Source organism: Cetorhinus maximus, chromosome 3 (genome assembly GCF_964194155.1).
Source record: "Cetorhinus maximus chromosome 3, sCetMax3.hap1.1, whole genome shotgun sequence".
Classification (NCBI taxonomy): Eukaryota; Metazoa; Chordata; class Chondrichthyes; order Lamniformes; family Cetorhinidae; genus Cetorhinus; species Cetorhinus maximus.
In genome coordinates this window covers 11,137,994-11,165,899 of record NC_135881.1, presented here as the reverse complement: position 1 = coordinate 11,165,899, position 27,906 = coordinate 11,137,994, and the positions used below count along the sequence as shown (strand labels likewise).

The 27,906-nt window shown below is 43.0% G+C and overlaps 1 protein-coding gene across 3 annotated transcripts in view; it reads right to left on the bottom strand.

The window, feature by feature from the left end:
• ctdspla (CTD (carboxy-terminal domain, RNA polymerase II, polypeptide A) small phosphatase-like a) overlaps positions 1 to 27,906 on the bottom strand; it is a 190,745-nt gene that overhangs the window by 22,962 nt on the left and 139,877 nt on the right. The window contains exons 2-4 of one of the 3 annotated variants that reach the window (XM_078536481.1): positions 27,594 to 27,745; positions 10,966 to 10,998; positions 7,845 to 7,946 (exon numbers count right to left, since the gene is read on the bottom strand). In XM_078536481.1, the coding sequence (XP_078392607.1) occupies positions 7,845 to 7,946; positions 10,966 to 10,998; positions 27,594 to 27,745 (287 nt within the window). The remainder of the gene's footprint in view (positions 1 to 7,844; positions 7,947 to 10,965; positions 10,999 to 27,593; positions 27,746 to 27,906) is intronic. The other 2 variants (XM_078536488.1, XM_078536494.1) reach the window with 2 other exon arrangements.

The window sequence follows — 27,906 nt, the reverse complement described above, 5'->3', positions numbered from 1 at the left end:
GGGGGGCAGAGAGAGAGGGGGCAGAGAGGGAGGGGGCAGAGGGGGAGGGGGCAGAGGGGGAGGGGGGACAGAGAGAGAGAGAGGGGGCAGAGAGAGAGGGGGGACAGAGAGAGAGAGAGGGGACAGAGAGAGAGAGGGGGGGCAGAGAGAGAGGGGGGGCAGAGAGAGGGGGCAGAGAGAGAGAGAGAGGGGACAGAGAGAGGGACAGAGAGAGAGAGGGGACAGAGAGAGAGAGGGGACAGAGAGAGAGAGGGGACAGAGAGAGAGAGAGGGGACAGAGAGAGAGGGGGGACAGAGAGAGAGAGAGGGGGCAGAGAGAGGGGGCAGAGAGAAAGAGAGAGAGAGAGGGGGGGCAGAGAGAGGGGGCAGAGAGAGAGGGGGGGCAGAGAGAGAGGGGGGGCAGAGAGAGGGGGCAGAGAGAGAGGGGGGGCAGAGAGAGAGAGGGGGGGCAGAGAGAGAGGGGGGGCAGAGAGAGAGGGGGGGCAGAGAGAGAGGGGGGGCAGAGAGAGAGGGGGGGCAGAGAGAGAGAGGGGGCAGAGAGAGAGAGGGGGCAGAGAGAGAGGGGGGCAGAGAGTGGGGGGGCAGAGAGAGAGGGGACAGAGAGAGAGGGGACAGAGAGAGAGGGGACAGAGAGAGAGAGGGGGCAGAGAGAGAGGGGACAGAGAGAGAGAGGGGGGACAGAGAGAGAGAGGGGACAGAGAGAGAGAGGGGGGACAGAGAGAGAGAGGGGACAGAGAGAGAGAGGGGGGACAGAGAGAGAGAGAGGGGACAGAGAGAGAGAGAGAGGGGACAGAGAGAGAGAGAGGGGACAGAGAGAGAGAGGGGGGACAGAGAGAGAGAGAGAGGGGACAGAGAGAGAGAGAGGGGACAGAGAGAGGGACAGAGAGAGAGAGGGGACAGAGAGAGAGAGGGGACAGAGAGAGAGAGAGGGGACAGAGAGAGAGAGGGGACAGAGAGAGAGAGAGGGGACAGAGAGAGAGGGGGTGCAGAGAGAAAGAGAGAGAGGGAGAGGGGGAGGGGGGGCAGAGAGAGAGAGAATGACAGATGTGGATTTTGGACAGACCTATGGAGCGCCAACATTTGTTGAAGGGAAGAATTGTTAAATGCATTGACAATCTGCTTATTATTTGAAGGCGTGTGACAAAAGTTTCTTTCGAGAAGTGTGAGCATCAAAAAAAATGCTTCCACAAATAATACATGGGCTCTAAAAATTTTGTTCTTTCTCTTTAATGAGCCATTACTGAAAGTTTTAGTACTGCTTCCAGATTCCATTCAATTCTCAAAAAAGGGGCATGTCAGATTGAGTTGGTGAATTCTGCACAACAAAATGGAATTTAACAATTCCTGCTATGTAGTTAACTACCACTCTCATTAATCAGTGAGTTTACAACTCAGTGAGGTAAGCAGCAGAATCAGCTCTGAGCTAATGTACTCAATCCAAGAATTCTGTCTTGCTCGGGCACCTTTGGGAGAAGACTAAATGGGAAAGGAGGAAATCTGACGCTCAAGTAAAAATGATGCAGAAAGATGTATTGTGATGGTGGTATCACATGCAGTGCTGTTATTCACCTTCAGATGAAGGATGCCAGTGTCGGTGCAATGGCAGGGCAAGGCCACACTGCCTGATCATACTTCCCATAGTTTGGAGACATTGTAAGTGCAGATTCACCAGAATGGTATTGGGGCTAAAAAGTTTAAATTATGAGGGTAGGTTGCTTGGACTGGGTTTGTATTCCCTTGAGTATAGATCAAGGGCTGATTTAATTGTTAGGGCGGATGAAGAGAAACTATTTCCTCTGGTAGGGGTATCCAGAACAAGGGGAAATGAAATCTTTAAATGAGAGTTAGGCTGTTCAGGCGTGATGTCAGGAAATGCTTCTTCACGCGAGTGGAAATCTGGAATCTCGCCCCTAAAAATCTGTTGAGATTGGGGTCAACTGAAAATTTCAAAAAAGAGATTCATAGATTTTTGTTATGTAAAGATACTAAGGGATATGGAACCAAGGCAGGTAAATGAAGATGAGATACATATCAGCCATTGTCCGACTGAATGGTGAACAGGCCAACAAGCTGAATAACATTCTCCTGTTCCTAAGTGTATAGCAATGAGCTGCATGTGGAGTGCTGAATGGCAGAATCAATGATCAAACTCAAAGGTAGTTGGTGTTTTCAGAAGCAGGTTTCAGAGATAAAAATGTGGGTGTGGCTTCTGCAAAGACTCATTAATTGAATGAATACTGTTCATTCTGGGTTTCTAAAGCTGTATGGTCTTCAGCACGGTGTCATCCCTAAAACAGTATGTCCGATGCTGGTAACTGTGTACTTCAATGATCACTGGCATGAGCCCAAATCCCTACACTTGCATGGCATTACTCATAGCTACTCCAGCGCACCATTGCAAATCTGGATTAATGTGGAACTCACTACCACATGGAGCAGTCAGGGATGGGCAATAAATGCTGGCCCAGCCAGCGAAGCCCACATCCTGTGAATGAATTAAGAAGGTGAACAGCATAGATGTATATAAGAGGAAGCTAAATAAATACATGAGGGAGAAAGGAATAGAAAAATATTCTGATAGGTTAAGATGAAGAGCGGTGGAAGGAGGAGAGCAGAAACATTGGAAAGGACTGTCCTGAAGAAGGGTCATACGGACTCGAAGCGTTAACTCTGTTTCTCTCTCCACAGATGCTGCTACGCCTGTTGAGTTTTCCCAGCATTTTCTGTGTTTGTGCTGGAAAGGACTAGTTGGGCCTCATGGCCAGTTTCTATGCTACAAATTTTATGCATTAAACTGCAGTGACAAGAGACAGATGTGCGAGTAGGAAACAGAGTCAAGGGGTTAAAAATTATGCAACAAATGAAAGGAACAAGGCTGCACATCAAGGTGTCAGCGTGGCTTAGTGACCTTTGCTTCTGAATCAGAATGTTATAGGCTCAAGTTCGAATCCTGAGACTTGAACACAAAATGGCACACCCACTGCAGTGCTGAGGACGAGACGTTAAACCAAGGCTCCAACTGCTTCGCAGGTGGATGAAAAATATCCCACGGCACTACTGCAAGGAAGAGATGGGAAGCTCTCCCTGGCATCTGGCTCCCTCGCTCAACATCACTAAAAGACAGATGATCTGGTGATTTTTGTGGAGCTTAGGGTACAAAACTTCTTTTTTAATATTCATTCATGGATATTGGGCTTCTCTGACTGGGCCAGCATTTATTGCCCATCCCTAGTTGATCTTGAGAAGGTAGTGGTGAGCTGCCTTCTTGAACCTCCGCTGTCCATTTGGTGTAGGTACACCCACAATGCTATTAGGGAGGGAGTTCCAGGATTTTGACAGTGAAGGAACGGTGATATATTTCCAAGTCAGGAGGGTGAGTGACTTGGAGGGGAATTTCCAGGTGGTGGTGTTCCTATCTATCTGCTGCCCTTGTCCTTCTCGACAATGGTGGTCGTGGGTTTGGAAGGTACTGTCTAAGGAGCATTGGTGAATTCCTGCAGTGCATCTTGTAGATGGTACACACTGCTGCTACTGTGCGTCAGTGGTGGAGGGAGTGAATGTTTGTGGATGTGGTGCCAATCAAGCAGGCTGCTTGTCCTGGATAGTGTCAAGCTTCTCAAGTGTTGTGGGAGCTGCACTCATCCAGGCAAGTGGGGAGTGTTCCATCACATTCCTGACTTGTGCCTTGTAGATGATAGACAGGCTTTGGGATGTCAGGAGGTAAGTTACTCATCGCATGACTCCTAGCCTCTGACCTGCTCTTGTAGCCACAGTATTTACATGGCTAGTCCAGTTCAGTTTCTGGTCAATGGTAACTCCCAGGATGTTGATAGTGGGGGATTCAGTGATGGTAATGCATTGAACATCAAGGAGCAATGGTTGGATTCTGTCTTGCTGGAGATGGTCATTGTCTGACACTTGTGTGGCATGAATGTTATTTGCCATTTGTCAGCCCAAGCCTGGATATTGTCCAGGTCTTGCTGCATTTGGACATGGACTACTTCAGTACCTGGGAAGTCACGAATGGTGCTGAATGTCATGCAATCATTAGCGAACATCCCCACTTCTGACCTTATGATGGAAGGGAGGTCATTGATGAAGCAGCTGAAGATGGTTGGGCCGAGGACACTACCCTGAGGAACCCCTGCAGTGATGTCCTGGAGCTGAGATGATTGACCTCCAACAACCACAACCATCTTCCTTTGTGTTAGGTATGACCCCAACCAGCGGAGAGTTCTCTCCCGATTCCCATTGGCTCCAGTTTTGCTAAGGCTCCTTGATGCCACACTCAGTTAAATACGGCCTTGATGTCAAGGGCTGTCACTCTCACCTCACCTAGGGAGTTCAGCTCTTCTGTCCATGTTTGAACCAAGACTGTAATGAGGTCAGGAACTGAGTGGCCCTGGCGGCACCCAAACTAGGCGTCAGTGAGCAGCTTATTGCTAAGCAAGTACCGCTTGATAGCACTGTTGATGACCCCTTCCATTATTTTACTGATGATCGAGAGTAGACTGATGGGGCAGTGATTGGTCGGGTTGGATTTGTCCTGCTTTTTGCGTACAGGACATACCTGGGGAATTTTCCACATAGCAGGGTAGATGCCAGTTTTGTAGCTGTACTGGAACAGCTTGGCTAGGGGTGTGGCAAGTTCTGGAGCACAAGTTTTCAGTACAATGCCAGAATGTTGTCATGGCCTACAGCCTTTGCAGTATACAGTGCCTTCAGCCATTTCTTGATATCTTGTGGAGTGAATCGAATTGGCTGAAGACTGGCATCTGTGATACTGGGGACCTCCAGAGAAGGCAGAGATGGATCATCCACTCAGCACCTGGCTGCTCCTGCATTCTTAATTGAACCAGGATGATCCCCTGGCTTGATGGTAATGGTAGAGTGGGTGATATGCCGGGCCAAGAGCTTACAGATTGTGTTCGAGTACAATTCTGCTGCTGCTGATGGCCCACAGTGCCTCATAGATTCCCAGACTTCAGTTGTTAGCTCTTATCTATCCCATTGAGCGCAGTGGTAGTGCCAATGTGAAGGAGGGGCTTCATCTCCACAACAACTGTGCGGTGGTGACTCCGCGTGGACAGATGCATCTGTGGCAGGCAGGTTGGTGAGGATGAGGTGAAATATATTTTTCCCTCTTGTTGGTTCCCTCACCACCTGCCGCAGACCCAGTCTAGCAGCTATGTCATTCAGCACTCTGCCAGCTCGGTCACTAGTGGTACTACCAAGCCACTCTTGGTAGTGGACATTGAAGTCCCCCACCCAGAGTACATTCTGCACCCTTGCCACCCTCAGTGCTTCCTCCAAGTGGTGTTCAACATGGAGGAGCACTGATTCATCAGCTGAGGGAGGGCAGTACATGGTAATCAGCAGGAGGTTTCCTTGTCCATGTTTGACCTGATGCCATGAGACTTCATGGGGTCCGGAGTCATATCAGAAGCAATTACAGAAGTGATTACACTTTCTTATTCATTCATGGGATGTGAGCATCGCTGGCTAGGCCATCCTGATTGCCCTTGTTCAGAGGACATTTAAGAGTCAACCACATTGGAGTCACATGTAGGCCACACCAAGCAAGAATGGTAGATTTCCTCATTAGTGAACCAGATGGGTTTTAATAACAATCGGCAATGGTTCCATGGTCATCTTTAGACTTCTAATTCCAGATTTTTATTGAATTCAAATTCCACCATCTGCTGTGACAGGATTCGAACCCGGGTCCCCAGAGCATTACCCTGGCTTTCCGGGTTACTAGTCCAGCAATAATATCACTAGGTCATCGCCTCCCCCATAAAAACTACTTCATTGAATGTGAAGCACTTTGGGACATCCAGAGGTCATAAAAGGCACTATGCAAATGCAAGTTTTTCTTTTCTCTTTCTAATCCACAGTGAGACACCCAAGTGCATTGTACTGCAACTGCCCTCAGCATTTCCCAGTTGGACGAATCATTCGTAACTACACCCCAGCAATGTGCTTCTGCTGGTTTAAGAGATGTGAGATTGAGGTCAAGTTCCACGGTGAAGTTTAGATCATCTTCCGACATATTTTTACGTTAAGAATGGACACTTTGATAACACCAGGTCTAGCAGCATTTGTGGAGAGAGAAACAGAGTTAATGTTTTGAATCCATATGACCCTTCTTCAGAGCCTTCTAGCAGCATGCTAGACCTGCTGAGTTTTTCCAGCATTTTCTGTTTTTATTTCAGATTTCTAGCATTCACTGTATTTTGCTTTTATTTTTTTACTTTGATAACACCCTCACCCACCCCCCCCAACTGATTTATTTGCATAACCCATAAAGTCTGTACTACACCATGGGTCATGGCATGCAGGAGAGAAGAGGCGTGAATAGGGAACAAATAAAGTCACATGGCAACAACATATCATTAATTAGATCAAAACACAAATTGGCCATATGGATCTATGCTCTCACAGATTACCCGATATTGCAGTTACTGACCAACGTCAGGCTGTAAGGTTTAGTTTCATTCGGTCATCCAAGGTCTCAAACTTACCAAAACCTAGGTATATTATTTCTCCCAACAAAATGACTTCTTCATGAAGTAAACAGTTCCATATTAAAAATAACAATGCAGAGCAAACATCACCACTGAAAGCAAGTGACATGAGTGTGCCAACTGAAATATCTTTACTCTCTGGCAAGATGCTCATTATCAACGTCACCAATTCCCTGCCTAGATAGCAAGGACTTAAAAGGTTTATTATCACACGTGATATGTTTGGGTATCATTCTAGATTTAAGTTCACTCATCACACAATCAGTGCATCTGAACAGGCGCCCTGAAATCCAGGCAAGCACATGCCATTATTTTGTGAGCATGGGTATATTTTATTGCTAGCTAGTAGTCAACTGACATTGCATGAGCTGCTCTGTTGCAGATCAAAAGGGGCTGAATGAAATCCTTTGTTTATATGCAGCGAAGGTTTTTTCCTTCCATTTCTGGTGATTTCTTTTTACATTTGTCAATTCAGAGAGGGCTCACTACTAGAGAATGGAAATGCTTGAATTTGGACAAATGATGTCAGTGTTAAACAGTTCCCAGTCACATCTGAAAAAGCCAGGCACAAAAGTAAAGCGCCCTTTACCGTTGTACCATCAATGCACAGCCTCGGATGATAACTCCTTAATTTCCATTGCCTTCACACACCATCCAGGTGGCTTCTTGTACTGCACATCCAAATCCAATGGGATCTGTGCTCAGAATGTCCAAACCTCTGCAGCACCTTCCCAGACAGCAAAGCAGCACTTTCATACTACTGCTGTGTGGGAGCTGGATTTGAAAGCAGGTCCAAAGACATTAATGCTAACCCAATGCAAAAGCCAGTTCAGGCCTCAGGGGTTAAGGGTGAAGTTATTCAAATAGCCTACACTTCCACACAATCAATCAAACAGCACAGGAGGCCATTCAGCCATCCTACCTGTGCCAGCTCTTTGATAGAACAATTTCAATTAGTCCCACTCCCTCCTGTTCTTTTGTCCTTTTCAAGCCTATATCCATACCCCTCTAATTTTGCTTCCTCCCGTCTTCTCCAGGAAAAGTACCATCCTCACACGCTGAAGTTACCTGAATAAGATTTTGACCATTTTGAACAGGCTAAGAATTTTAAACTACAAAAATATCATGCTGAAATAAATTTGGCAATCATTTTTTTTTACAGTTACGCACTCTTAATTACTTCTCATGCACACCCACTTTCCACCCTCCCCCGACAACAGGCTTCAGATTGACAATGTGAAAGTTGTATTCTTTAACTTAACAAAAAAATACACAAGTTAAAGAGGAACACAAGAATGAACAAAGAACTTGCAGTACCTTAAAGGAACTATGTACTAAGGTTTCATCTAAGTCGATGACTACACATTTCTTTCCAACATCAGATACTCTCATCTCTGGTAAGAGGTATTTGGCCGGAGGCTAAAGGAGAAAAGAAAACAAAAGGCAAACAAAAAACAAACGAAAAAAATAAAACAGGATTGAAATTACAGGACACATATTGCCAAAACACTATAGAACAAGCTTGTAATTCTGCACAATCAGATATCTGAACTGTCCAGGTAGGCTGCAGAATAAATTATTTCATTAACAAACATACATCAGCCCCATCAATTTTCACCCTATCGATTCAATGATGTGGTCTCTGCAATGCTCACCCTTAGAACCTGTAACCAGATTTCAGGAAATATCTCATCAACAACCTGAGACGAGCTCCAGAGAACATAATTACCTGGAATGCACCACTGAACTTTTGTTATTATACTGAGTTAGAATTATATTCTGATTATATTCTGTTCCTTCCCCCAATTTTTTTTTCTTTAGGTCCCATTTCCAGGTGCGGAGGACCAGCAGCTACATGTTCCCAGGAGTTGATTCAACTCAAGTCACCCAATACCAGAAAGCACAAGAGAGAAACTCTCATGTGATTTGAGCTGCCTTCAGTTTTCCTCCTATTTATTTCCAAGAACAGAATGGAAAGGAGCATGAGTCAAGGTCTGGGAATTAATTGGGCATAATGCTGCTGGTGTGGGCCACTGTTCTGTCACTCTGTGCAGAATCAATTGATATGCCAACACCCTGTGACACAGCGGACCACCTCCAGCTCTGTGCAGTAGGACAGTGTTGAGCCCACATTTCAAATTTAACATTTCCCCCCCCCCCCCCAAAACACATAATTTTCCTTAAAATCAAAACTAGGCCATTTTCTTCCTGCCCCTTCATTCCTGAAAGCACTGACTCCTGGTTCTATGGATGCCATTTTCCACCTGGAATCTCAATCTTAGCAGCCATTGTTCATCTGTCAGTATTCGACAAGAGTGCATCAGAATTTATTGAACCACAGAGGACTAAATAGCCAAGCCCATTTCTTCCTCACGTGGCGTCCACACAATGACACTTCCCAGCCGCAATTTAGTCTAGGCCGATGAGGAGCAAGAGACCAGGCTAATTTCTCCTCCTTCCACCTCAAACCTAGGGTCACTGAGTTGTAGCGACTCGGCACATACCAGTGACTGCAAAGCTCAGATACTCACTGAGCAAGTCTGCAACATTGTCATGGGAATGCTTGGTTAGAAGAATCAGCTGACACTGCTAAAGGATTAGATTTTACATTCAAAACATTTTAAAACCACTTAACATGGAGAGACGGCAAAGGTGGCTGGGTTCTTTGTGGTGAGGCCTAGTTCCTAACACACGTATAAATACAGAGGTTTGCTAAGGGATAGGAGGAATGTTCTCTGGGCTTTAATTTTTTTGTATACTTCTAATTCAATTTGGCTCAACATTTTAATGTTTCAACTTTATTTATTTCTAAAACTATGTTTTAATCTTTAAACCCACCCTGCTCCACCATTTCCTTTGTGATTTATTTGTGTCCCAATATTCTAGCTTCACTTGTACCATTCCAATGTACAATTCTCCACTGTCCTCCCTGAAATACAATACGACGATGCCATTCTTTTCCATGTCTAACAAAATGTGTGACATTTAGGATAATTTTGATAAGGCCATTTGTCTCCTAATTGGAGAGAGGCAATAAAAACAAATCAGCCTTGAACTCCATTAAGGATAACTTGGGTTTTGGGGGGTTCAATCACGCAGTTTGATACAACCTCCAAAACACAAGGGGACCCGTTTTAGCCTGCTATAGTCAGTGGTCTTGAGGAGCACTGGGGAAAACTTGTGCATCTGTGCATATGGATTGAAATAACATGGTATTTCAGTCAGAAGCCACAAGAAATATTTCAAAGTAGAATTGAAGAATGAAAAACTTTAATTAATTTGCACTCGCCTTCAATTACCTTTATTTTAGTAATTGTGCCAACGCATCTTGGGCGTTCCATTTGAAGCAATTATTGTGAGTAAAGGGCTAACCTTTAAATAATAGCTCTGAGCTGATCAGCAGGAATAAATTCAATAAATGAAAATGGAGACTCAACGTCAAATTAATGAACAACTTAAATCCCAAGGTATCACTTTCAGATCATTTATTGCTTTAATAATATACTTAATCTTGATTTAAACATTTAGACCACTAACTTCAGTAGAATTATGGCTGGATCCAAAAAACAGTCTTATCATCCGTTGCTCCTAACATATACAGGTTGAAATAATATAATAAAATCTAGAAATTTATTATTTAGCTTACCAATTGTAACAGATGTATAAGTCAGCCAGACACAATTTTACCCCCACAGCAACAGAGTACATCACACTGGAAGCATTTTCTGTTTCTATCTCTTATCCATCCAACTCTTTCCTACTTGCGTTCAGGGAAGTAAGTTTTAATTGCAACCAAATTCTAGGTGGTTTGTTTTGGAGGGTCCAGTTCCCAAATGATAAAGTTATGTCATGCCATGAACCAAACAAATATCCAGCGTGATTAGTGTCGAGTGTTTCAGCCAAACGCTCTTTTTTTTAAAAAAAAGTTTCTAAAACCAAAAAGGCAGATTAAAAAGGAAGCCAATGCGTGACAAGCCGAGCAAGGGTGAGGGCGTTTACGGTGTCTCATTGAAACATGGATTGAAAATTATTTCTTCACTTCACCCACAATGTGACTGGTCAAGTGACAGATATGCCAGCCGTGCGACTGGTCAAATTACAGAAAGACCAGCAGCTGCATTAAGTTGACGCCCCCACCCTCACTACTGGAAATATCAAGAGATTTGAACGAAGTACTAATAGGCAAAAGAAGGGAAACACAAGGTTAATGTAGTGTCAAATAAACCACACATTTAAAGCACAGCGTCTCAATACACCTCTGATTACCATCACTCCACTGGTAGCTAAGCTTGTTTCGGATCATGCAGCAATTAAGTGATTACAATGTATACTGTTGTACGCTGGGTTATCGGGATTCATATAGTCCAAGTGTACTACCCACAAGCAGTTTGAAAGCATGCAAAAGGGGTAGAGCAGAAAATGAAATAATAATACATACACTGGGACTGGGGATGACCTGTACCTGGTCAGACTGGAAAACGAATAAACAAGACAAAAAAGACAAAGAAAATTCCTGATCAATATGCAACATAAAAAAAATTAACAAGGAAAGAAAATAAAATCAACCAAAGTCAAAGCTGTTGCCTAATAACCTCTTAGAAAATTTAATGTTACACCGGGGATAACAGTGTCACCCAGTCAAATTTTTGCCCCTGTTTCTCACTGGTCACTGCAGAGCTGAAGACAAAGCGCTATAGAAAGCTGAACCTAAACTCTTCAAATTGTACCGCTCTGTGAGAGGGTCAGACTCTCGGCTGGATTTATTTACTTTTAAATCAGAGTAATGTTGAATTCTAATAGCACTGAAAACATTTGATAGTTAAAAATCACAGCTTAATGTACTGAATCCAGAAATGGCACTAGGATGCATGGCATTTACATTTAACAGAATCTGGTCAATTTAATTTTAGGCTTAAAATTAACAGCAGCTTAATTTACAATACCAAAGTCAATTCAGGTGATGAAAGATGGAAGTGGGGTGAAGGGGTGGGGGTTGAGGAGGCGTGGAGTGGGGAGTGAGGAGGTGTGGAGGAAGAGACAGGAGGGGGAGAGAGCCAGGGAGGGGGAGGAGAGAGAGATAGAACAGAGGACAGAGATGGGATGAGAGGAGACAGGAGAGGGAGAGGAGAAAGGAGGGCAGATGGGGGAGAGGAGACAGGAGGGGAACGGGGGAGGAGAGGTGAAAGGGAGGCGACGGGGGAGGAGAGGCGACGGGGGATGGGGGGAGGCAACAGGGAGGAGAGGGGAGACGGGGCGTGGGAGGTGAGAATGGAAAGGGAGGAGCAAGGGTAAGCAGGGGATGGTTTAAAGTTGAGGGATGAAGAGAGCAGAGAGGGGTAAGGAAAGTCAAAATGGAGGAAAGGAGAGGAGGGAGAAAGAAAATTAAGGAGGAGGGATGCTGTTAAGGTGTTAGGGTGAAAAGGCAATGACGTTATAATAAATGAGTAATGAACAAAAGAAACATCAGTGTCCAGCCATTGAATCCTGGGAGCTAAAACCAGTGATAATCAACCCCAACCCTTTTTAATTTCAACGAGTCAAAAGTTGTTTAAAAATTTAATTTAATAAAAGTTGAAAACGTAGTTTCAGATGTGAGCCTGCGATTTTGAAAGAGTTCAGAACAGCAGCTAACTATAAACTGTAAAAGAATTGTTGTTCTCCCCTATTGATCTTTACAAGAATGTAAGCCTATCTTCATTAGTCAGCCGCTGTACAGCTTAAGTTACAGAGTGCTGGCAGTAACATCTCAGCTGCGATATATGTACAACTATGATCCTGTCTGCTCTGATGAAGAGTCACCGTTAAATGTAGTCCCTGATGATAGCCGATACAGTTAGGAATGATAGGACGCCCTGTGTGAGGAACAGCTTGACGAGGCTCAGTAATTATCACTAACTTCAGAAGAGGCTCAGTTTACGGGGTACAAATTAATTGCACAAGACAAGTTTCCGATTGCTTCCACATGAGCTGTGGCTTAACCACATAACTGTTCCAAGAATGAAAATAACAAATTTCTAAAGGGGCAGGCACTATCTGTGTTTCAATGCAATGGTTTAACATATCTAAGTTATCATGAGGAACAAGACAAGATTTTGCGATCAACAGAAGAGCCCACTTATTGAAGAAATAGAAAAGATGTTTTCACATATTTTGGGGGAAGCCAGAACTAGGGGCCATAAATCTAAGACAAATTCCTGCTATTAAATCAAATAAGGAATTCAGGAGAAAATTCTGCCATAGCTCACTTAATTCAAAAATAGTACCCAAGATTGCAAGTCAGCAAATGTTGCACCCTTCAAAAGGAAATTGGATAAGCATCTGTAAAGAAAAACTTATAGGATTTTGGGAAAATCACAGGGGAGCGGGGCTAGCAGTTGAACTTCAAGAGAGCTGGCATGTTCACAACAGACTGAATGGTCTCCTTCTGTGCTGTAACCATTCTATGATTCTATCTCAAAAAGTCATATCTAACTGGTGTGACAAAAAAAGTTGATAGTCATTGAGCAGGTGGATAACGAAGGGCCATATACATACACACGCACACATTTTCAGAAAAAATGCTTGATAAGGTTCCATACAAAAGCTTGCTAATAAAAACTGAATTATAAAGAATTGAAGCAACCTCATGGTACTGATAGCAACTGGTTAAGAGTTAGAAATCAGGAAAGTGGGATGAAAGGGACATTCTTGTTTTAGTGGGCAGTGATGTGTGATATATGAAGGGAACAGAAAATTATGAAAGAACGCAGATTAGGAATGTAACCTTGGCAAATACAGTTTAACATAATGAAGTGTGAAATGGCACACTTTGGGTGCAAGAATGCCAGAAAGGAATGCAAATGAAATAGGGATGGATAAACAAATGAGCAATGGGATTATTTCCAAGTGCATAAATCATAAAGGTTGGCTAGCTGATGCAAAAAAAGGCATTAGCAACATCGCAAGAGGGATAGAATATTAAAGCAAAATGCTCATGCAAATATACAGAGCATTGGCCAGATCTCATTTGAAATTCTGCAATAAGCTTTGGATGCTCCATTTGGCAAAGAAACTACTGGAGAAAGCTGTGATTCAGCAGGATAATGTCTAGGATAGTGGGGCTGACTTATTATCAGAGACAGGGCATACTCACTTCTACCCCCAGGAAATGAGGGCTTTAAGGATTGATCCGATTAAGGCATTTAATATAAATGAAAGGAATTGGCAGGGTAGGTGCAGAACAACTCTTCTTTTTCTCAGGGGAATCTAGAAAGAGACAGAAACTTAAGACCCGATTTAACACAGAGCAGGAGTTAAGCAAACAGCGGAACTCCTGACCTCAGCATAGGGAGGCCTAGGCCATTTTAACTCATCAGTCTCATCTGCTCAGGCCATCGGTTAAAATAGCAGTGAGGGCCCTAAGATGTCATCACATCTCAATCTGCATATTTAAAGAATGAGCCAGTTGGGCTTCAGACAAGCTCACTTGCCACCTGCTCAGAAGTAGGTTGAAATGGAAGACAGTGGGAATGGGACAGAATGTCTCAGGGTGAGTCACCAGGACCATTTTAAATGCCCGAATGCCAAGTTTCAACTGAGCAGGGTGTTCATATTACCTTTAGAATTAAAACAAAGAGTGAATCTAGGAAAACTTCACACATTGGATTGTAAGAACGTAGGGCACACTGCCCCAGAAAACCAGACAAAATCAATTGAGCTATTTAATAAATACATATTAGAGAATTAAGGATAAGGAACATGAAGAAAGGCCAAGGGACAGAGATTAAAGAAATACACACCATGGCTAATAAAATGGTGGTGTGGGTCCATGAGGACAAATTACAAAACACCTGGTCCCTAGGATTTACCACTGATGTTTTGGGGATCATATTCTGTAACTCTACCCATTTAGAAATACAAACTTGGAGGATGCCCCTAAAGCCTGTTCTGCATTTCAATTAAATCTTTTTTAAACTCATTCAACACTGCTTAAGATCCTAGGCTAGCAAAAATCAATCTCAAGTTATAAAATTTTCAACTGACCTTAACAGCATTTTTGACGGATGAGGGGTGGGGGTGGGGGGGGGGTCCCAGATTTCCACCAACCTTTGTGTGAGTAAGTGTTTTCTGAACAGCCAAGTTCCAATTCTATTATACCCCCTTGTTCTGGACTCCCCAGCAACAGGAAATAATTTTTGTCTATCTACCCTATCAAATCCATAACGACCTTAAGTACCTCAACTAGATCACCCATTAATCTTCTATAGTTAAGGGAATAATACGCTGGTCATGCAGCCTGTCCTCATAATTTTACACTTCATGAAAATATGAAGTTTGTCCAATGATTTTAGGAATAAATCTCCAAAGGGTTGCAAATGTCATTTTGCACTACTGGAGAAGCATGTGATTTCTCAGAGCCGACAAAACAATTTAGGTCACAGGACTCAAAACGGAGGCCTCAGAAGGAACAGTCAGCAGGGCCATTAGCTGACAAATGTCTTTGGTCCACAGTAAGATCCTCCATTATAATAAGGATCTGACATAATACGGCTCCACACAGCACACAGTGGCTTGTTTAAGAGTGCACGTATGTGCAAAACGTCCTGCTCACAGTACTGGAGGTGTGCGCAAAGAAAAAAATTGAGCACACAATAGATGAACTGGTCTATTGGTGGATAACTATTAAAAGGAATAATCTACTCTATTGTTAGTTTAAAACAGTATTCTTAAAGTAACATAAGTCTGCCTGAATTTCATGTTTTGGAGATAAAAATCAATAGATTATCCATCGAGCCGTGGTTTAACTGATTCCCTTATTGGGGGGACATACAACCAGTTTCCAGGTCTCTGCCAATGCTACTGATAATCTGGTCGATAGAAGGTGCCAAATACTTCTCTGAATATTTTACATCAAGTGCAGAGTTACCCAATAATAACTTCAGTTCATCTCAGTGCAATCAATTCACTCCTCGTCCCTTCAAAGGCTGCCCTTAAATTTATTACTTTGTGACTCCCTCTTCTCCTTCACAAACCTATCATTAAATTCAATTGCATAATGATCACTATATTCAAGATGCTCCTTCTTGTCAGACTGTTCACTAATTCTGGTTCGTTAATCATCATTATGGCCTCCTCCCTTGGTTCTAAAGCATATTTTCCCAGTAAACTGTCCTGAAACTATTGTAGAAAAATTGCTTTCGCTACTCAAGCTATACTGCTTCTCCCCAGTCTATGTGAAAATTAGAAATTCCCATTATAATCTCGTTACTTTTGCTACTTGCTTCCCTGAGCTCCATATTTAAATATTGTTCCACTACATCAGTGCTGTCAGGGGGTCTGCAGACAACTCCTAACCGCCTTCTCAAAAGAAGGGGTCCAGGCACCTGGTGGCAGGATTTGTGTGTTTTATCTTAAAAATTAGTCTCAGTTCATCAATGTTCTGTTTTTAAATGCACCACGAAATGTGGTACTCAGTTATACTAATTAGGCAAACTTTGGCTCTAGTTAAGTGCTGTTCTTTTTGGGGCTGGGCTGGGGCTGCAGCAGTGTAACAATTGACGTTAGTGACTCTGGGCTAAGGAGCAGGTGGAAGTAGATTTTCAGTTAGTGTTCCTGATTGCTACCTGCTTATACAGGGTTATAAAATGCATGTCAGTCGACTTCCTTGATGGACGAGATACAGCTGAGCTATGATGCTGCTCAGCCAGACTGCCTGCTAACATTCACAATTCAAGCTGACACAAGAGCTTGGAGAGTTGACAGAGCTTGTTGAACCAAATCCCAGTGTAATGTCCTGTGTTCAGAGTAAAGAGTAGTAAAGAAAACTGGGAAAAGAGAAAAGACATTAAGAGTTCATAACTGAAAGAAATTAAACCACGTGGCAGATCGTTTTGTCAGATGAACATTCAAAGGTCAGGTCATTGTAGGTGATCTGGAGCACACATTTAAAGCCTAGGGCATAAGAATCACTGCACATCAATTGAACTAGACCAACAATCACAAAGTTAGCTTAAAAAAAACTGAAGTGAATATTAGACAGATGATAAAGTTCAAATGTTAGCAGCTTTCAAAATCAAGGTGCTCCCACCACTGTTGACAACTCTCTGCACTCCAGGTTCCTGCACCTCCATATGCTGCCATCTACCAAATTGACATGGTGGGTACTTTTAGGGTTGAATGATCTATCTTGCACAGCTATGGAAATGTTAAACTTGTCAGATCAAAATGTTTCAGCTCTCAGACTAACTCCAAAGAATAAAACAAAAAGGTTCACATTTTACAGTTGGGTTACAGCAGATTCTCAGCTTCACATTTTTATTCTCTTTTTTCCTTCCTTAGATCTGTTTGTACCAGAACCCAGGAGGGACAAATGTGGTCTCTCCCAGGTGCTCTTCCACAACTGGGGACTGATAGTTGGCCAGCTTCATTCAATGGCTCTATCAGCTGAAATCTGGAGCTCACCATGTACAAAGCCACAAATGTGAATCCAAATCCCACTACTTTGTGGGATGGATTGTTGCTTCATAATTATAAAAAGTGCAGGAACACATTCAACAGCAAAAGGACAATTCTACAGCACTGCTCCTGTCCTCTGGTGAGTTTGAGATACACTCCCAAGAGCCTGTCCCTTCAAATAATCCCCCTCCCCCACCACCAACAGATTACTCAAGTCAGAACAAACTTAATTTTTAGAAATATCCATGTTATTTTTGCTCCCCTTACATTAGCAACTGTGATACTGGTTGCAAAATGACATCCCATCTTTCTCATAGGGAGAATGCATAGCCAGCATCTCAAGAGTTTCAGATGGGGTAGTGAAGTACTTGGTTGAGAAACAGGAACATTGGAATAAATCTTTCAGATATAGCCAGTGTTCTCTCTAAAGAGAACCTCAGGCAGTAATAAAGGAGTAATACATATTTTCATCTCAGCTGCTGTTAGTATCACATTGTTAATAATGTTAGTATAAAAAAGTTAAAATTTAGTACAAGGCATCAGTAAAACATTAATAACAAGAGTGAGAAAAATGGAAATTTATGTTTTTAATTATGCATTTCAATGGATAAAGGGGGGAATGCCAACAGTCCAACACTAAAAACTTAAATGTGCCTGAAATAGCAACTTTATACAATTTTTTTAATGTGCACAATGCATCTTTTGCCTAGGACTGCTTATGAACAAAGCTTTTAGTTACCTTTTTCATTATTAAAGATACTGCAGCACAGCCTGGGGAAAGGAGTGAGATTAAACTGTGTCCTTCAGTTTACGGTACTGTGGGTTTGGTCTATGAGGACAAGACTACAAGATAGTGGATAAATGGGGTTTAAAAAATAGTACCTGGAAACGGAATGCATTAACACCATATGCTTCTGTTTATAGTGGACAGAACTACTGGCTTGTGTAGACAAATTTTTCCACTTAAGCTAAATGTCATTGCAGAAAACAAGACACATTTAGGAACATAGGAACAGGATGCGGCCATTCAGCCCATTGAGCCTGCTCCGCCATTCAATACGATCATGGCTGTTCGAACACTTAAATGCCTTTTATCCACACTATCCCCGTAATCCTGTACGTTATTATTAATCAGAAATCTATCACTCTCTTTCCTTCAACATAGTCAATGACTGAGCTTCCATGGCTTCCCCCTTATTTTGAAAGTGTTCCCTGGTGCTAGTCTCCCCAATCAGGGGAAACATCTTACCTGCAGCTACCCTGTCTATTTCTGTAAGTATTTTGTAGGTTTCAATGAGATCACCTCTCATTCTTCGAAACTCCAGAGAATACAGGCCCAGTTTCCCCAATCTTATGAAGATAAGACAGTCCCGCCATCCCCGGAACATGTCTGGTGCACCTTCGTTGCACTCCCTCTATGGCAATAATTTCCTTTCTGAGGTAAGGGGGCCAAAACTGCACAGTACTCCAGGAGCGGTCTAACCAAGCTTCTATATAATTGAAGACTTCACGACTCCTGTACTCAAATCCTCTTGCGATAAAGGCTAACATTCCATTATCCTTCCTAATTGCCTGCTGCACCTGCATGTTAGCTTTCAGTGACTTATGGACAAGGTCACCCAGGTCCCTTCATACATCTACACTTTCTAATCTCTTACCATTTAGGAAATACTCTGCACAGCTGTTCCTTCTACCAAAGTGGATAACCTCACATTTTTCCACATTACATTCCATCTGCCATGTTCTTGCCCATTCACTAAGTCTGTCCAAATCCTCCTATAGCCACTTTACATCTTCCTCACAATACACATTCCCACCTAGCTTTGTATCATCAGCGAACTTGGAAATATTACATTTGGTCCCCACATCCAAATCATTGATATATATTGTGAACAGCTGGGGCCCAAGTACTGATCCTTGCAGTACCCGACTAGTCACAGCCTGCCAGGGCGAGAATGACCCACTTATTCCTATGCTCTGTTTTCTGCCTGTTAGCCAATCCTTAATCCATGCCAATATATTGCTTCCTATCCAGAGTGCTTTTATTTTGCTAATCAGCCTCCTATGGGGGACTTTATCAAAAGCCTTCTGAAAATCTAAGTATACTACGTCCACTGACTCCGCTTTATCAATTTTGTTAGTAACATCCTCAAAAAAACTCCAACAAGTTCGTCAAACATGATTTCCCAATAGCAAATCCATGCTATGTCCAATCAGATCATGATTATCCAAGTATCCCATTTGTCTCACCCTTTATAATAGATTCCAGCGTTTTCCCTACTACTGATGTAAGGCTAACAGGTTTGTAGTTCTGTTTTTTCTCTCCCTCCCATTTGCTACCTTCCAACCTTCAGGAACCATTCCAGAATCTATAGAATTTTGGAAATTTATCACCATTGCATCCACCATCTCTATAGTAAACACTCTAGAATGCAGACTATCAGGTCCTGGGCACTTATCAACTTTCAGACCCATTAATTTCTCCAACACAACCTTACTTATACTAATTTCCTTCAACTCCTCATTTTCCCCGAGTCCCTTGGATCTCTAAATCTGGGAGATTTCCTGTATCTTCCTCAGTGAAAAGAGACACAAAATAATCATCTAGCTTCTCTGCCAATTCACTATTCCCCATTATGAATTCTCCTGCCTCTGCCTGTAATGGACCCACATTTGTCTTAGCCAAGTGCTTCCTTTTTACATACCTATAGAAGCTTTTACAGTCCATTTTTATGCTTTTTGTTGGATTGCATTCATATTCTATTCTCTTTCTTTACCAGTTTCTTGGTCTTCAATTGCTGTCTTCAAATAACCTCCCAATCCTCAGGTTTACTACTACTTCTGGCAACTTTATAAGCCTTTTCTTTCAATCTTATACAATCCTCAACTTCCTTTGTCAGACGTGGTTGATTGACTTTTTTGGGGTTTTGCATCTTGAAGGAATGTATAGGTGCTGTAAGTTATGTAATAGTTCTTTGAAGACTACCCATTGCATATGTACAGATATACCTTTCAATGTATTTTTCTTATCCACCTCAATTTGTCCCTCACATTCAACTTTAACATCCTTGCTTCAGAGTGAACTCATTTTCAAACATAATGTAAAATTCTATCATATTGTGGTCATTCATCCCTAAAGGTTCTTTTACAACGAGATTATTAATTAGCTCTTTCTCATTACATAATACTAGATCTAATTAAGCCTCAGCTCCTCGACATACTGCTCTAGAAAGCCATCCCTAACACACTCCAGAAACTCATCTTCCGCAGCATTAGTGCTCAATTAGTTTACCTAGTCTATATACAGATTGAAGTCACCCATGACTACTGTACTGCCCACGCTTCTCTCATCTCCCAATTAATACCGTGCCAAAAATTACCACTACTGTTTGGTGGCCTATAAACAACTCCAACCAATGTATGCTGCCCTTTGCTTCTTCTTAGCTCCACCCAAACAGATTCCACACATTGTTCTTCTGATCTGAGATCCTCCCTTACTGATGCACTGATCCCATCCCTTATCATCAGCGCAGCTCCATCTCCCTTCCCTTCTTGTCTGTCCTTCCTAAACATCGAATATCCTTGAATATTCAGTTCCTAGTCTTGGTCACCAAGCAGCCATATTTCCAAAAAAGCAATTATATCATACCCATTTACCTCTATTTGTGCCTTTAGATCACCTATCTTATTATGAATTCTACGCACACTCAGGTAGAGTGCCCTTAACTTTGTCTTTTTGACATCATTCTCCATTCGAAGTATACTCAATGCTCTGCTTTGTTTCTCCTGCCTTCTAGTCTCACTGCTACTTCTTGTTCCCAACTTTACTGTCTTCTAACTTGGGCCACCCCTCAGGTTTCCACCCCACTGACAAGCTAGTTTAAACGCACATCAACAGCACTAGTAAATCTCCCTGTGAGTATATCAGTCCTAGTCCTGTTAAGATGTAACCCGTCCAGCTTGTACAGGTCCCACCTACCCCAGAACCAGCCCAATGCCTCAGAAATATGATGCCCTCCCTCCTACACCAGTTCTCCAGCCACATATTTAATCGATCAATCCTCCTATTCCTATGCTCACTAGCACGTAGCACTGGGAGTAATCCTGAGATTACTGCCCTTGAGGTCCTGCTTTTTAATTTCCTTCCTAACTCCCTGAAATCTGCTTTCAGGACCTCATCCCTCTTCCTACCTAAATCATTGGTACTAATGTGGACCACTACTTCTGGCTGATCCCCCTTCCTCCGAAGGATGTCCTGCAGCCGCTCCGTGACATCCTTGACCCTGGCGCCAGGGAGGCAACACACCATCCTGGAGTCACGTTTACTGCCTCTGAAATGCCTTTCTGATTCCCTGACTATGGAATCCCTTTAATTATTGCCCTTCCATTTTTCTTCCTCCCCCAATGTACAGCTGAGCTGCCTGTGGGCCACAGGCTTGGCTCTGGCTGCACTCCTGAGGGACATCACCCTCATCAGCATCCAAAATGGAAAACCGATTAGCAAGCAGGTTAGACTCAGGGTACTCATATACTACCTGCCTGGTTCCCTCGGACACTCTGGCGGTCACCCATTCCCTCTCTGGCTGTACGCTTCTGACCTGCAGCGTGACCACCTCCCGAAACGTGCCATCCACATGGTCCTCTGCCTCACGGATGCACAACAGTGACTCCAACTGCCGCTCAAGTTCTGAAACCCAGAGCTCAAGCTTGTGCAGCTGGTGACACTTCCTACAGATGTGTTTGTCAGGAACACATGGTGTGTCCACGACTTCACACGTACCGCAGGATGTACACTCCACTCGGCCAAGCTGACCTGCCACCCCGTAACTCTAAAAACTATTTATTACACTTAAAGTAGAATAAATTACTAGCAACTTAACTTTACTACACTTATGCTAACTTTATGACTTTATTTCACTTTGATTTGATTTAACTTTACTTCCCTTTTGCTCTTGTTCCTTACAGAAATCCAAGTAGCTACTTCTTTATAAATGATGTGCTTTTCTAGTTTTAAGCTATTTAAACACACTCCTTAACAGCAGCTTCTCACCAACTAATGAACTTACAGTTTTTCTGTGATGTCACTCCTGGATTTTCTTTTTCAAACTCAGCCCGAATAGTGATGTCCCTCGCAGGTATGGCTTCCTTCACTCCCGGAAGGTAAGTGAAGGCCCCGAGCCTTGCCCTCTATTAATCTGCTGCCCGAGTAGAGGTGCCTCTCGCAGGTCCGGCTGCCTCCACTCCCGGAAGGCGAGTGAAGGCCCCGCACCTCGCCCCTATTTATCCACTGTCCGCGTAGAGGTGCCTCTCGTAGGTCCGGCTGAATCCACTCCCGGAAGGTCTTTTTGATCAATATGGTGTTCATGAAATAACATACAAGGTCTCTTTTTGGAGTTTCAAATCATCATCCTGGTGTAGTTCATAAACTGAAGTTTGCCTCACTCGCAGCGAATCACTACATATTCTAAATCAGTGATTAGTCGGCTGAACAACTAAACTAACAAGCCTATATGGAGCACTTATCAAAGTGTTAGAACAGTTAGCATTAGGAATTAGCATTTTCTCTCCTGTTATGACATTGGTTAAACCCCATAAGTCAGGTCAGCAAGGATCAGTCTGTTAGAAGACATGCACTATATTTACAAATCAGGTCAGCCATGATCTCATGGAATGGCGGAGCAGGCTCACAGGGCCGAGTGGCCTGCTGCTGCTCCTAATTCGTATGTTCGTATGTAAATGTGCAACATATTCAAAACTAGATCTTCATCCAAGTCAAACCCCTCCTTCCACTTTTCCCACTGACTATCAGCTTATGTTCCATGACTAACCAACTATCTGCCTACCTGTGGCTTCCTTACATAAAATTCAATGTTGGATAACCCATTGCCAATTTAGAGGCCAAAACAGTGAGTTGACAAAATTTCGGTACATTAAAGGTTTGCCATGGTCACTTCAGTCACTTTGGTCTGGGCTCCAACCTTACTGACCTTTTTGGGATCACGAAAGAACTATTCAATTCAAGCTTAGCATAACTTCCTTATTTTTCAATTCTGTCCCTCTAGAAATAAAGTCTGATGCTTGACTTGCTTTTTTTTTTAAATGGCCTTGCTAACTTGTAGCACATCCTTCAGTGATTCTCATCTGGTGCGCAATTTTTAAAATAGCATTAAATGCTTAATTTAGTTGCGGCTTTACATTTTCAAAAAGTATTGCTGAAGAAAGAGACATGTTGAAGCTTTCTGTCTTGCACTCATCAGGACACTTTGCAAGAATACCAATATAAGGGGAAAACAACAATTTATACTGCATGTGAAGAGAGTGCTGATTGGTTGGCAAGCGGACCCCGATTGGTAGAGGCGTTATCATGGAGAATGCACCAGTGATCATGATTGACAGTTAACTGCCAAGCATTGCTTGAAATTTAAATCAGGCAGCTTGACCCTGACTGGTCAAGGTATTGCCCTGAGGATTGAGTCAGCGAATGGCTGTCATTTATTTTGTTTAGCTGAAACAGGAACAATGTGTGTACATGATCCTTCTCTCTGCAAAGAACATGGCCCTGTGTATTAATATATCTACATAGATTTATACCCAGGGCCCTGTTCTTTCCAGACAGAAAAAACATGTACACACATTTCACCTGTTTCAGCTAAACAAAAAGAGTGACAGCCATTCGTTGACTCATTCCTCAGGGCAATGCCTTGACCAGTCAACCAATCAATACTTTCTCCACATACAGTATAAATTGTTGTTTTCCCCTTATATTGGTATGCTTATGAAGTGTCCTGATGAGTGCAAGATGAAAAGCTTTGACATGTCTCTTTATTCAGCAATACTCAAGTTCTGTACTACCAAACGAGTATTTTCAAAAAGATCGGTGGAGAAATTCTTAATGTGTTTTACAGAAGGTTAGCTGTAAAAATGCACCCATCAAGGTATAAGGGGAAACACAGTCACATGGTTGGTTCACAGGCAGCAAATAAGGGTTGCAAGTGGTGGGGGTCGATGCTGGATCGTCATGTATACAGATGATTTGCTTTTGGACATAGGGTGCACAATCTTAAAATATGCCAGTAACACAAAAGGGCAAATGGTGAAAAATCAGGTATTAAGGTGAATGTGTAGATATGTGAGGCACTATATTGTGGGAGGAAAAGCACGGTAATAGGAGTATTCACCAAATGGACACCGACAGATGCAAATGAACTAGGCATTCAAAATGAGCATCAGTGAGCACAACGGAAGGTAGATAAAGCTATAAAAAAGACCAGAAAGACTTTAACTAAGAACATAAGAGTACAAAAGTAAAGAGAGATTTTTTTCTAAGAAGATCATGGTTAGGCCACAGTTGTTGCATTCAGTTTCAGGTGCCCAACTATAGAAATGACAGTGAAGCTCGGAAAGCATTCATCAGTATGATGCCAGAGGTTGAAAACTATAGTTATGAGGAGACTTGTTACTTCACAGAATTGTTACAGCACAGGAGACGGCCATTCAGCCCATCATGTCTGCACTGGCTAGGAAAAGGAAAGGCTTAACAGGATGTTTTTCAAATTATGAAAGGTTTTAATCGTTTTCGTCATCGGAAGACCCTCGGAATCCAAGGTGATGTCTGTCAGGCTTGGTGAGACTTCAGATGACTGAGGAGCAAATTCTGGACCCACATGTTCTTCCGGAGTTGGGGCATATTATTGCGCAGGGGAGTGGAAATTGCAGCCCTAGGTTGGCTTCCTTCTTCTTCCTCTGCCGCTGCTGTTCTGCCTCGCTGTCGAGTCGCTGAGCCAAGAGGTGGCTTGTGCCTTGATGGACTAGGGGGTGCCATGCCAAGCGATCTGCAGCATTCTCCTCCCAGTCAGTAGTGGTAATGCCTCTGTGCTTTTGGGTGACCTTGAGTGTATCCTTATACCTTTTCCTTTGGCTGTCCTTTGAGTGTTGGCCAATGGAGAGCTGTGAGACGAGAACCTGCCGAGGGAGGCATTTTTTGGGCATCCAAAATGACCCGTCGATCGGAGTTGGTTCTGCAGGAGTAAGGCTTCAATGCTGGTAGATGCAGCTTCATTGAGGATGCTTGCGTTAGTCCGGTGGTCCTCCCATTTCATCCCCAGGATTCAACGCAAACACCGTTGATGGAAGGTCTCAAGGATCTTAACATTGCATCGGTAGACAGTCCATGTTTAGCTGCAGTAGAGGAGGGTGGCCTTACAAACCAGAACCTTTGTTGACTTGCAAATATCTCTGTTGTCAAAGACACGTTGGCGCAGCTTGAAGGCAGCAGCGCTAGCACAGTTGACTTCGTGTTGGACTTTCTCTTGGGAGAGGTGGCTGCCGAGATAAAGGAAGTGCTGCACATACTCCAGAGCCACCCCATCTATGTGGATGCACGGGGGATGCTCGACTGGCCCGGGGAAGGTTGGTGAAGGATCTTCATCTTGGCAATGCTTAAGGACAGGCTAAGCCTCTTAAACGAGTGTTGAAGAGGTCAAGTGTCCTTTGTATGTCCTGTACAGGGCGAGCCATCACGCAGCAGTCATCTGCAAACTGAAGGTCATGAATGTCCATGGTGGTGAGATTTGTTTTTGCCCTGAAGCGACCAAGGTTGAAGAGCTTCCCATCCAGAAGATTCTGAATGCTGACACCAGGTGGTAGCTCATCTTGGATGAGGTGGACGATGACAGTCTGGTAAATGGTGAACATGGTGGGGGCGATCACACAACCTTATTTGACCCTGGTCTAGATGTGGAAGGTGTCAGTTTCAGATCCTCCACTCAGGATGGTGGTGGTCATGTTGTCAAGCAGGAGCCTCAGGATGGTGACAAACTTCAATGGGCAACCAAAGTGTTGGAGGACAATCCATAGAGCTTCACGATTTAAAGAATCAAACACCTTGGTCAGGGCAATGAAGGCGAGGAACAATTCTTGATTTTGCTCCCCACATTTTTCCTGGTTTAATAGTTTTATAGGTAATAGGGTGGCCTTGGAAAAACTATTACCCCTTCCTAGCTAAAGAAATTAGTGACAAGGGTTGTTAGTTTAAACGGTTCAAATTGCTTTAGCAAAGAACTAGCATGGCCATGATGGACCAAATGGCCTCATTCAGTGCTGAAAATTCCTATGATTCTCAGTTTCTCAGGATGCCCCAAAATGCTTCAGAACTGACGTACTGCTTTTGAACAGGAATCACTATTGTTACGCAGACAACTGAAGCAGTTAAACTGCATACAACCACAAATAACCTGTTAGTCCATTTTGTTTGTATATGATTGAGGGATAAGTATTAGCCAGGAAGAACTCCCGACTCTTCTTGAATCAGTGCAATGTGATCCCTTACGATCCACTAAAAAAGGGAGAAGGGTCTTCTGTTCAATGTCTCATCAAAAAGATGTCAATATGACCAAAAAGGTACAATGCAGCACTCCCTCTTAAGGTACTTAAGTGCCAGCTTTCTGTGTGCCCAATTCCTGGAATGGAGCCTGAACCATACTATGTAAAATAAACTGAAATTTAAACAAAAGGTAATAAAGCTAGTCCTCATTACTGTAACACTGATGTAATCAGTGTTTATGTTTGCATCAGTGCATGAGATGAAGTCAAGCAAAACCAATCAGTTCCAAGGAAACAAGAGTTTCCCTGAGACTGTCTCAGATTAAAACCTCTCCCAGTTTCCTCCCATTTATCCGAGCTGATGGAATCTGAGCCTTTGACGTATTTAAGCCAATTTTGAATGTCTGCAGCTATGTCTGGTGGCAAGGTCTCACTTAGCGGAGCATTCCATTCGAGGCATAAAATGAAAACACCAAATGAGACTCTCTCTCCTCACCACCAACACCACCCCCTCCACCCGTCATTTTATTTAGACCTTGAGTAAAAGCACATACCATAATTTCAGTGCAGGAAACCCATGAACTGTATTTGCACACAAAAGAATGGGATGTTTGAGGCTACAGCTTTGAGCTGAGAATAGCTTTTTTCTAAAATTGAAATGGAATGGACAATATTTTTTGCAGTAAAGGACTCATAAACAAGTATTGTTATCCCCGGCAGTGTGAACTTTCAACTTGAAATGACACTTCAGAAAAGTTTAAAACTGCAACAAAAAGCTATACTGGAGACTTTAACAGGAATCCAGAATGTCTGAATGTGCTCCAGGGTTTGAAAGGTAGGAGCAGTTTGCACCTTTGCCAAAAATACTTTAGGGCCCCATCTGTAACTCTGTCTCTAAATATGCAAAGTCTTCGTTATTGGAATCCTTTGTGAGGAAGCCAAGTGCTTTAAGTAGTCAATTAATCATGAAACAGCGACAGAACAGAGACATTCTGAAAGGTACTTCAATCTACTGCCAAACGTCTCAACAAACCTATTACCAAAAGGTCTGCAACTTTCAGTTTAAGGATGGAAATGTTGGTACATTTTAAAAAGTATGAAACAAGTAGCTGATAATACTTGGCTGTGGCCAGAAGGAGCATCAACTACACTCATGAGTAGTTTCTGATCTGAAGCCATTTTGACTGACAACTGATTCCTTAAATGGAGCAGATTAATATTTTGTCTACAGTGGGAGTCACACTGAGCGAAGGAAAGGATAAACTGTCACCCCAGATGCTTGATCAATAATAGCAGTGAGACAAAACGCACCTTAGCGATCGACCCATTCTCCTCCAACGTCGGGATCTGAGCATTGCTGTTGCTGTTCGTTGACTCCACATTGTAGTCACGAAAGCAACATAGGAACGAGTTGAAAAAGCTTCGACTCCTCTGTTTCTTCAAGCTGAGGCTGCTCTGAGAAACTGAAAGAGAATGGAATGAAAAAAAAATTAGCTGAAGAATAATGGTTGGCATAATTTTTGCTACAGAGTTCTTGACAGAATAGAGTATTGCTTATCTCAGATGCTTCAGTTTCCCCATTAAATCTACCTCCTTTCCCTTACCTTTTGCCTTGCCCTCAAGT